Raw genomic sequence first — 10469 nt, 5'->3', positions numbered from 1 at the left:
GGCTGGAGCAGCCCAGAGCTGCCCTGTTTGCACCAACCTGTGCCAAGCGTGAGTTGGCCCAGACTCCCGTGAAGTCCTGTCTCGCCTTCTGGCAACTGCCGTCATGATTGCAAGTGCCTTTTCCTGGCCTTTGCCAAGGATCCCAAGTAAATCCACACTTAAGCTATATGTGGCATCCAGCCGTCCTGGCCCTGCCATTACCAGGTTCCTGCAGGTGCTGGTGTGGCTCATGGGTGGCCCCACATTGTCTGAGCCGCAAAGGATCTTTCCTGCCAGCCTTTGCTCCACTGCTGCCGGCACCAAGACTGCTGCCAGCCATGTCGCTGAGCCAAGTGCGGCTGTCGAGGAGCAGCTCCTCCCCGAAGGGTTTGTTCTCCAGCAGCTGCAGGCGTTCCATGCGTGAGGACTCGGCTGCCACGTGCCTCAAGCCCTGTTGCTCCAGCTCTGGCACCTGAGCGTGTTCAGGCAGAGCTGTCCCTGACCACAACGCGCTGCTATATCTGCCCACCACCTCTTCCCCAGTGTGGGCAAGGAGGGAGCTGCAGCCACAACAAAAGTGCTGCTGGGGTGTTTGGAGCCTCCCCATGGCAGGAAGCCCTGGAATGGGGGTGGGCACCCCAGATGGGGCCCAGGGGGTGTCAGGAAAAGGAGTCAGTGCCTGATTGGGTGGTTGCAAGGGAGAAAACTGGTTGCATCCCTATGAGCAGTGCTTCAGCGGGTCAGCAGGGACCTGGAGGCCAACCCATGCTTGCCTTTGCCTCAATGGGAGTCTCAAATACCACACTGCAGGCATGACTGGCACTTGCAGCTGGGGTTTGGGGGTGAGGCTGTGCCTGCACCCACCCCACGCTACCCCGAGGCTGGGAACTTCCTTCCCTGGGAGTCCCAAGGTGGCTGCATCTGTCCCCCTTGCCCTGTACCTTGACCATACACGGACACATGGACCACGGGCTCCGGTATCTCTCATGAGTGCTCTTAATTAACAGGAGTGGGCTCTCAGTGATGGCCCCAGCTCCCAGCTTGTCCTCAGAGCTGCTCGCAGCTCTTGGCCACCACAGTCCCATCTCCGCAGCCCTCTCAAGCCATCTTCTTCACGACATGGATGAAGTAGCAGGGAACGTGGGCCTGTCCCGGCGTGTAGGGCTGGAAGTCACCCAGGACGCTGTGCTGGCACTTCCCCTGGAAGGCGCCTTTCAGCAGGGCCGAGAAGGCCTCCAGCCGGTGCGGGTAGTACGAGAGTCGAAACTTGCTGTGAGGTGAGGGGATAGCAGGATGTGAGGGGACATCGGGATGTGGGGAGAGCCCCCCCACCCCGTGCCAGGAGCCACCCCCGCATCCCCTCTCACCTCAGCTCTGGGTCTGCCCCCGCCTCAGCTGGGGGGACCTGCACCGTGTAGTCCAGGGTCACCATGTGCGCCTTGTTGTTCACCAGCAGCACCGAGGTGGTGATGTCTTTGGTCAAATCACTCTGGGGACCGCAGGAGAATGTCTGTGTCCTGTGGGGACGCGGTGGCCCGCAGCCTGGGCACAGCCCTGCTCCCAGCCTGTGCCCATTGGGGTCAGGGAGCTGGGACTGGGGCAGAGGGGAATGGGATGGCACGGGGGCTGCCGGCCACCCACCTTATAGTAGATGTTCTTGCCAGGTGGGGCGCAGCCCGTGGCCAGGATGTGATCATAGTTGCGGTGGTCAATGACCAGGACGCCCCCGGGCCGCACCATGCTGGCAATGTTCCTCAGGGCCAGCTTGTGGTCACTCTGATCGCCTGGGGAGGGAACCGTGGCGTCCCCAGGCAGTGGCTGTACCCCATGGAACAGCCTGTGGGGTTCCATCTTACCCATACAGACCCCACCCCCTAGTCTCACCTGGAGAAGCCCCCAGCCCCACCCATGGAATGAGCTCAGGCACGTTCTCAGACTCACAGAGGCAGAGTGCCCACCACAAGCCTGGGTACGCCTCCAGCCTTGGCAGGGATGTGATAGAGACGCAGACAGTGCCACCCCCCATGGGACCCAACAGCCCCACTCATGCTCTTTATCAGTGAGTGCAGGGATGGGACAACAGGGAACGGTTTTAAGCTGAAAGAGGGGAGATTGAAATGAGATCTTGGGAAGAAATGTTTTCCTGCGAGGGCGGTGAGGCACTGCTCCAGGTTGCCCAGGGAAGTCATAAATGTGCCGTCTCTGGAAGTGTTCAAGGCCAGGTTGGATGAGGCTATGAGCAACCTGATCCAGTGGGAGGTGTCCCTGCCCATGGCAGGGGTTGGAACTGGATGGGCTTTAAGGTCCCTTCCAACCCAAACCATTCCATGATTCTATGCCAGGAACTGGGGCACGATCTCAGCCTCACTGGAGCCGTGCCATGACACAGCAACTCCTGCCCTACTCGTGGTAGGAGTTTGAGCATGTTCTCAGCCTGCCGGGAGCCGCCGTGCACGTGTGCGTAGGTGCCCCCATCACCCCAAACTCACCTTTGAAGTCGGGCAGGTGCGCGAAGGAGTTGCCCAGGCAGATGACTGCATCAAACCCGTCCCCTGGCTTCTCCAGGTCCTTCTCCAGTGTCAGCCAGTTGGCTTCCTCGATGACTGCAGCAGAGGGCAGCGGGTGAGGGCAGGAACACCCCAACATCCCGGTAGCCCCCCTGCATCGCACATCCCCTCCTCGGCCCTCGGGGAGCCCGCGGGGAGGGGGGTCCCTGTCCCGGGGAGTCTGCGCGCCCCCCCCCGCACCCCGCGGCCCCCGCACCCCATCGGTCGAAGGGCTCCTCCTTGCGCCGCTCCCAGCGCTCCTTCAGCGCGTACTTGAGCATCTTGTCGCTGGCGTCCACGCTGGTCACCTGGAAGCCCTCCTCGAGCAGCATGATGGAATCCACCCTGGGGACACGGCTGTCAGCGGGGCCGGGGGAGGCGGCCCGGGGGCGTCGCCGGGGGGGGGCGCGGGGCCTCACCCGGTGCCGCAGGCCACGTCGAGGACGGAGCGGCAGCGGTGCTGGCGGAGCAGCGCGAGCAGCCAGCTGCGGTACTCGGCCGTGCGGCTGCGCGTGTCCCCGATGTACAGCTGCCACACGCGCGCCGCCCGCCCGTCCGCGTACTGGTCCGGCAGCCCCTCCGCCGCCACCCCCAGCGACCGCGTTCGGTACACGCTGTCCACCATCGCGCCGACACCTGCGGCCGCCCGCAGCGACGCCGACACCGCCGACACGCCCCCCCGCCCCCCGCCGCAGCCGCCGCCACCGCCCCCGCCGCCGCGCCAATCGCCGCATCCCAGCTCCGACCGGGCACGCCCCAGCGCGGAGCGGCCAATCGCGGCTCTACCTGGACACGCCCCGGCTCGGCGCGGCCAATCAAAGCTCCAGTCGCCCCCGGCCACGCCCCTCACGGCTCCACCAATCACCGCTCCGCCCCGTGAGGTTCCACCAATCGCTGCTCCAGCCACGCCCCCACGCATCTCCACCAATCACCGCTTCTCCCGGTCACTCCCCCGCGCGGCTCTGCCAGTCACTGCTCTTCTGGCCACGCCCTCCCCACACTGCCCCGCCCATCGCCGCTCTATGAGGCCCCGCCCCCCGCGAGGCTCCACCAATCACCGCCCCACCGACCAATCACTTCCCGTCCCTCTCGCCACACCCGCGGGGTCCCTGTGCCCGCCGGCTCCGCGGGACTGAGCCGGGGCGGCAGCAGCAGAGCCCCCGCCCGCCGCGGGGGAAACAGGGCCGGCGGGTCTGGGGAAAATGTCTTTATTTACAGTCCTGGCGCGGCGAGGAGCTGGCCCCGGGGCAGCGGGAGCCCCCCGGGAGGGCAGCGAAGGGGGCTGAGCGGCTCCGCGCCTCCAGCACCGCCCCCAAGCTGGAGCTGCGGCTGCTCCGGCCGCGGCACGAGTCCCTTTTGCTTTGGTTCCCGCCGGAGACGGCAGCTCACAGCTCGTCGGTGGGGCTGTGCGCCAGCGGGGCCGCCTCCTGCACTCCGCTCTCCTCCAGGGCCTCCCCGGCAGCCGTGAGCGCGGCGGCGGCTCCCTCACTCTCTTCTTTCCGTCCCTTTTTCTTCTTCTTTCCGCTCTTCTTCCCGATGCTCGCCAGGTCGCCCTTCTTGCCGGTCCACGTCTCTGCCAGGCAGCCTGCGGGGAGGAGAGGGGCAGGGTGGGCACCGAGATGGGCTTCCTGGCTCTCCCCTGCCCACGGGATCAGCTATGACTTACTCGTGTCTTTCCCTTTCAGCACGTGTTTGGCGCAGAGAAACTGGGAGAGGTCCTCTGTTTGGTGGTGTCTGTACCAGTCCTCGATCACGTCTTCGTACTCCTCCACCAGCACATCGCACTGGCGCAGAGGGGAGAGCCCAGCTCCAGACACGAGCCGACAGAGCAGGACCAGGACCAGGGCAGCACATGGTGCCCCCCAGACCCTCTGTCCCCCAGTGCTCCAGCCCTGCTGAGGGTCAATCCCACCGGACCAGGTACCTGCTTTTTGAGGTCGGCCACCTCAGCAGAAGTCTCGTTCCACAGCTCGTAGGGGATGTCCATCACTACCTTGACGCCTTTGTGCACGAGGTTGTGCAGGGTCTCAAAGGTCTCTGACATTCCCTGGGGGGAACAGCCCTGCCCAGTGAAGCGGTGCTCCTCCCACTGGACTCCCACTCCCCTCCCAATGCTGGCCGCACAATGCAGGGACACCCAAGACAGCCAGTCAGGGTCTCCGGGACATCAGCATCACCAGGAAAGAATTCAAGCGGCAAGGGAGTCTCCCTCTGCAAACCCACTCTCAAAAACATCAGGAAGACATGGATCAGGCAAGGATGGAGGCTTGCCCACCCCCCAGGGACAGATCCCACACCTGACTTGGGAGGCAGTGTGGCCTCAGACGCAGGGGATCCAGCAAATGAGAAGAACAAACCCCAGTTCAGTGTCCCAGTGGCACAGGGATGCGTGGGAGCCAGGGACTGGGGGACAGCCCTCACCTTTGCGAATCTGTTACTGCCACTCCTCTCCTTGTGCAGGTTGTAATCCAACAGCCGCTTGCAGATGTTCTCCGTCACCTCGATTAATCGGATGTCCCTGCATGGAGAAGAGAGCGGGCTCGGCGCTGCTTCCCAGGGACAGCCAAGGCACACGGCAAGCATCAGCCCAGCCGATGTGATATGGGAATGCTCCACGGCTCCTGGGCTGCCCGTCCCTGCCCACCCCTTTGCAAACCTGCTTCCAAAAACATCAGGAATACATAGGCCAGGCAAGGATTTGGGCTTGTCCACTGTGCCAGCAGCAACAGCCAGAGACACCCACTCCCTCCCACTCTCACTTACGACTGTGTGTACTTGACGGCGGAGCCCTTTCCATCCAGGAAGCCGTACTTTGTGTCAATCACCTCCTTGGTCCTGCCGGTCTCCTCAAAAGCAGATTTCAGCTCCACAGCCACGTACTTGCACACTGCAGGAAGGAAAGCACAGGTGGATGAGGGGGTTTCACTGCTCCAATGGGCAGTGCGACGCAGCAGGAACAAGCAGCAGGAGTCAGGCGCACAGAAGCCACTGTGAGCATGCTCCAGCATCCAAAGAAATAACCGGGAATGGCTCAACCAATTCCAGTCGAGCAGGAACACCTGAATCCATGCTTCAGTGTAAGCATATCCACACTGCCAGCTGCTGTGGCACAGACAGGAAGGCAGACAGCCCTGGTTCTGCCTGCGGGTTTCCTGCCAGCTCCACTCAGCAGCCACCAAAGCTTCCAGACCACAAGATGCTCCCTTCTTCCTGGAAGCGGACGGAGTCTTTTTGCAATGCAAGCCCTGGCGTAGGCCACAGTGCATTCCAGCCAGGAACAGTTCCCACGGCACTCTGGAGACATGGGGAATGCATCAGAAACTGAGGAGCCAGCTGGCCAAACAAGATGCTGGTTATGGATTATGCCACCGCTGCAGCAGAGGCCACGGCACCAACAACTTGTCCTTGATAAAGCTTAAAAAAAAATGGACAAAAAGCTTTATTTCTTCTGACACAAAGAGTCTGACAGAGCTACAGAAACCAAAAGCAGAAGAGAAACATCTCGGGGATTTACAAGTGGAAATGTGGAGGGATGGGAGCCAGGCATGGTGCGGCCCTTCCTCCTGGAAGGCTGCTAGAAGGCTGGAGAACACTTTGTCCTGTGCTGTGGAGCCCTGTTTGCTGGGAGCCACCTCTTCCTCAAGCTGCATTTGGCAAGAAGGGCGAAGCCCCAGCAGGAACAATCTGACAGCAATGAGACACCCACCACATCTTTTCCCATGCAATGGCGGGAGCGGAGAGGTGTGCTGCAGGCAGAAACAGAGCAAGGTGGCTACTCCAGGGCTGCCATGCATGTGCTGAGATGCCTCCAGTGCTTTCCTCTCTCTGTTGGCACCAGCAGCTCGAGATGACTGGTGCAGACATTTCCCAGGTGGGACGAGGCCACCTTCCCGCAGTGCCTCTGGACTCGATGATGTCCTTCTCCACATCGCACCTGCTGCAGCGTCCCCAGAGATGCTGGGAGCACTCACTGCTGGGTCCAGTTATCCAGATGCCACCCACGACTATTGCTGCGCGCTGACACAGGTTCCAAGCCTGAGCCGGGAGAGGAGCAGCGCGTGGTCAGGGCTCGCTGTGATGCTTCTCTGAGGTTATGCCGGTGCCCCAGCACAGCTCAGACATCACACAGCATCTCCAGAGCTGCTTCCCCTGCAGGGAACGCTTTGCAGAGAGCTCCAGTTTCACTTCTTCCTTTTGCTCTTCTCTGCCAAGCTCCACGTGTCCCTGCACAGCAAAAACACCGCGGCAGACAGCAAAGATCGGGCACGGCCCGCGCTGGGGCGCTGCAAAGCCTCGGATCGCTGGCGAATCGAGGGCTGACGAGGGAGAAGCGGAGGCGCCCGGGCCCCCAGCGCCAGACCCCGCCAGCAGGGACGGCCCTGGGGCTCTGGCCACCGCCTCAGCGCCGAGACCGCCCCCGGGCCTGGCCCACGCGTCCCCCGGCCCCGCTTACCCTCGCACTTGCTGGGCAGCCGCACCCAGTCCGAGTCGTCAGCTCCCACCATCGCCAGCAGCAGCAGCAGCAGCGCCGCTGCCGCCGCCATGGCTCCAACTTCCGGGGCCGCGCTTCCGGCAGCGCCCCGCCCGGTAACCACGGCAACGGCCAATCGCAGCCTCGCGCGTGGACCCGAGCCAATCGCCGCCCGCCGACGGCGAAGCCACGCCCACCCGCGCACCACCAGCCAATAAGAGCGCTCGGAGCCCCCGCCAGCCAATCAATCATAGATTCAGAATAGTTTGGGCTGGAAGGGGCCTTAGAGTCCATACAGTTCCAATCCCTCCGCCATGGGTAGGAGACTCCAGACCCGGCTGCCCAGGGCCCCGTCCGACCCGGCCTTGAACACCTCCAGGGATGGGGCAGCCACAACTTCCCTGGGCAACCACCCTCATTGTGAAGAAATTCCTCCTTATGTCCAGTCTAAATCTGCCCTTCTCCAATTAATACCCATTCGCCCTGGTCCTATCCCCACAAGCCTTTACGAATAGCCCCTCTCCAGCTTTCCTGTAGCCCCTTCAGATGCTGGAAGGTCGCTATAAGATCTCCTCTGAGCCTTCTCTTCTCCAGGCTGAACAGGTCCAACTCTCTCAGCCTGTCCTTGTATGGAAGGTCCTCCAGCCCTCCGATCATCCTCGTAGCCCTCCTCTGGACCCATTCCAACAGCTCCATATCCTTCGTATGTTGAGGGTTCCAGCACTGGACACAGTATTCCAGATGAGGTCTCACAAAGAGAGGAACAGAGGGGCAGAATCACCTCCCTGGACCTGCTGGCCACGCTTCTTTTGATGCAGCCCAGGACACAGTTTGTTTCTGAGCTGCGAGCGCACATTGCCGGCTCATGTTGAGCTTCTCATTGACGAGATCCCCCAAGTCCTTCTCCGCAGGGCAGCTCTCCATCACATCATCCCCTGTCCTGCACTGAAACTGCGCATTGCCCCAAATCAGGTGCAGGACCTTCCCCTTGGCCTTGTTGACCCTCATGAGGTTCTCACAGCCTGACTTCTCCAGCCTGTCCAGGTCCCTCTGGATGACATCCTGTCCTTCTGAGCACTCAGCCCCCCCACCCGTCAATCCGACTACGCACCCGAGGTGGGTGGGGTGCTCCCCTCAAGGTCTCTTCTGAACTCCCTATCCCTCTTGCTCCCCTTTCCTGCCCTGGGGAATCAGGGGTACTCACCCCCTGTTAATTTGGGATCTCCTCTCTATGCACCCAATAATTCAGGGTCCCCTCCCTACTCTCTGATTAATGCCCTCCCTACCGCTGGGTAATTGGAGTGTCCCTCCATACCCCCTCAGAATTCAGGATCCTTTCCAACCCGTCAGGTACTTGGGGTTCCCTCCCCACCTCTGTATAATTCCAGGTCCCCCTTGCTATCCCCAGATAATTCAGGGTCCCCTCCCCACCCTTGGATAACTCAGGGTCCTTTCCCTCCCCCAGATAATTGGGGCCCCCTCCGTACACCCAGATAATTTGGGGAGCCCTCTTAACCCCTGCATAATTCAGGGTCCTTCCCCTCCCCAGGTACTTGGGGTCCCTCCTCCCCTCCCCTGGATAATTTGCGTCCCACCTCCCTACTCATGGATAATTCAGGGTCCTTTCTACCCCACCAGCTAAGTCCTGGTCCCTGCTACCCATAAAAACGTGGCATCCCTGCACCCCCTAGACCCACTGCTGGGTCTCCCCCTCCCTCCAGCAGCCAGGGGTCTCCTCTCCCCCCTCCAGGATACTCCAGGCACCATCCACACCTTCAGGACTTACCCTGTCCCCCCAAACCCCTCAGCTCTGGGCCAGCAGGATAGCGGTGAGGAGCGTGTCAGAGAGAGCTACCTTCAGCAGCACCAGGCGGGTGGCCACCAGCAGGGTTGTCGAGGTGTGGGCTGGTGGCACTGTGACAGACGGGATGGGGCGACATGTACCACAGGTATCCCATTGTCCCCATATCTGCTCCAGGCCTGACATGGGTACAGGTCAGGAGGAACTTCCCCAAGACTTAAAGCTCAACTGGCTCCCTAGGGCCCATTGTGGGCTTTTGTCAACCTCATGTGTCCCCAGGACCCTCGTGTCACGCTCATGTGGTCCTCACCCAACTTCCTCATCCTCCCCCTAAGATGGAGCTTCATCCCCTTTTCCTGCACCCTGCCACGCCGTGGGGACCCACCCCAACCACCACAAGACCCCAGCTGGGTCCATACCAGGGCCTCTTCCCTGGTATGACTCCCACCATGGCAGGGCCTAGAGACTCACCGGCTGCACTGCCGGGACACGTCTCCGCAGCCTCCTCCTTGCCTGTGGGATGAGAGCGCAGCTGGGGAGGTGGTGTGGCCGATGCCAGGTGTGAGGCAGGGCTGGCCACAAACCCCTTCCTGCACTGGCACATTGGGGTGGTGGCGATGCCAGCCCCATCCGTGGGCCCATGGGGTGGCAGTGGGGCCATACCCGTGATGCGGATGGGGCTGGAGCTGTGGGACGGAGAGGTCCTGTTGGGCCCCACGTGGCAGGTGAGATCCCCCTCGGCCAGGGGGTTGTTGGGAAGCAGGGAGACGGTGCAGATGGTGCCGCCATCCTCCTGGGAAGCCCCATAGGCAAAGGACTGCAGGGCAGTGCCGTTCCCACCAGAGATCCAGACGGCATGGTTGGAGCTGGCGGCCAGGTCGCTCACGATGCACACCACCAGCTGCCGGCGCTGCCCAGCCACCACCATGCTCAGTGGTGGGGCCAGGGTGGGCAGGGGTCCAGCAGCCCTGCCAGCTGGAGGGGGACAGCAGTCAGGGGCACAGCATCCCCCACCCATCACGGTGACGTTCAGCCTTCTCTCCTGCCTGCGAGGCTCCCTAGTCTTGTCCCTCTTGGAATATTCACAGGGCAGGTGTGGGAGCAGTGTGGCTGCCAGCATCCACGGCTGCCGAGGGCGCAGCTCCCAACTGACACTCATCACCTAGCATTGCAGGGGCTCCTGCTTCCCCCCAGGGGCTGCTCCTGGACTCATCCTTCCAGGAATACTCATGGGGCAGGTGCAGGAGCAGCACGGCAGCCAGCAGCACCCAGGGCACATCCAAGGCTGCCAAGGGCTCAGCTCCCAACTGATGCCCATCACCTGGCATTGCTGTGGTTCCCGCCTTCCCCCTGTTTCCCCCCTGCCCGCAGGGCTGTCCAGAGCCTTGTCCCTCCAGAAATACTCAAGAGGCAGGAGCGGGAGCAGCACAACAACCAGCAGCATCCCAGGCACATCCACGGCTGCCCCAGGCACTCCCAACTGATGCCCACCACCTGCTGTTGCGGCAGCTCCCACTTCCCCACTGCTTCCCTCCTGCCCACGGGGCTGTCCCCAGCCTCATCCCTCTGGGAATACTCACAGGGAAGGAGTGGGAGCAGCACAGCAGCCAGCAGCACCCACAGCACATCCATGGCTGCTGAGGGCTCAGCTCCCAACTGACACCCATCACCT

General features: G+C 62.2%; 2 protein-coding genes across 4 annotated transcripts; both read right to left on the bottom strand.

Moving 5' to 3' along the window:
- Positions 1-943: 943 nt before the first annotated feature.
- Positions 944-3209, bottom strand: GNMT (glycine N-methyltransferase). Its single transcript, XM_054060897.1, has 6 exons — positions 2945-3209; positions 2743-2870; positions 2469-2582; positions 1621-1763; positions 1347-1468; positions 944-1249 (listed from the first exon to the last, which is right to left on the bottom strand). The coding sequence occupies exons 1-6, from the start codon at positions 3148-3150 to the stop codon at positions 1078-1080; spliced, it is 885 nt and encodes a 294-aa protein (XP_053916872.1). The 5' UTR covers positions 3151-3209; the 3' UTR covers positions 944-1077.
- Positions 3210-3703: 494 nt separating this feature from the next.
- CNPY3 (canopy FGF signaling regulator 3) lies at positions 3704-10444 on the bottom strand. Of its 3 annotated transcripts, XM_054060900.1 has the most exons (8): positions 10378-10444; positions 9461-9772; positions 9269-9310; positions 5289-5412; positions 4947-5043; positions 4450-4572; positions 4192-4309; positions 3704-4110 (listed from the first exon to the last, which is right to left on the bottom strand). In XM_054060900.1, the coding sequence occupies exons 1-8, from the start codon at positions 10427-10429 to the stop codon at positions 3911-3913; spliced, it is 1068 nt and encodes a 355-aa protein (XP_053916875.1). In that variant the 5' UTR covers positions 10430-10444; the 3' UTR covers positions 3704-3910. The 3 variants fall into 3 exon arrangements, with proteins under 3 accessions (XP_053916875.1, XP_053916873.1, XP_053916874.1); XM_054060898.1 differs by lacking the exons at positions 9269-9310; positions 9461-9772; positions 10378-10444 and adding exons at positions 6232-6749; positions 6979-7100 and having other exon boundaries at positions 3705-4110; XM_054060899.1 differs by lacking the exons at positions 9269-9310; positions 9461-9772; positions 10378-10444 and adding an exon at positions 6979-7118 and having other exon boundaries at positions 3707-4110.
- Between the last annotated feature and the right edge of the window lie 25 nt (positions 10445-10469).

This window comes from Cuculus canorus, chromosome 3 (genome assembly GCF_017976375.1).
Source record: "Cuculus canorus isolate bCucCan1 chromosome 3, bCucCan1.pri, whole genome shotgun sequence".
In the NCBI taxonomy this organism is placed as follows: Eukaryota; Metazoa; Chordata; class Aves; order Cuculiformes; family Cuculidae; genus Cuculus; species Cuculus canorus.
The sequence above is the reverse complement of the archived record's forward strand: the minus strand, read 5'-3'. Positions and strand labels throughout refer to the sequence as shown.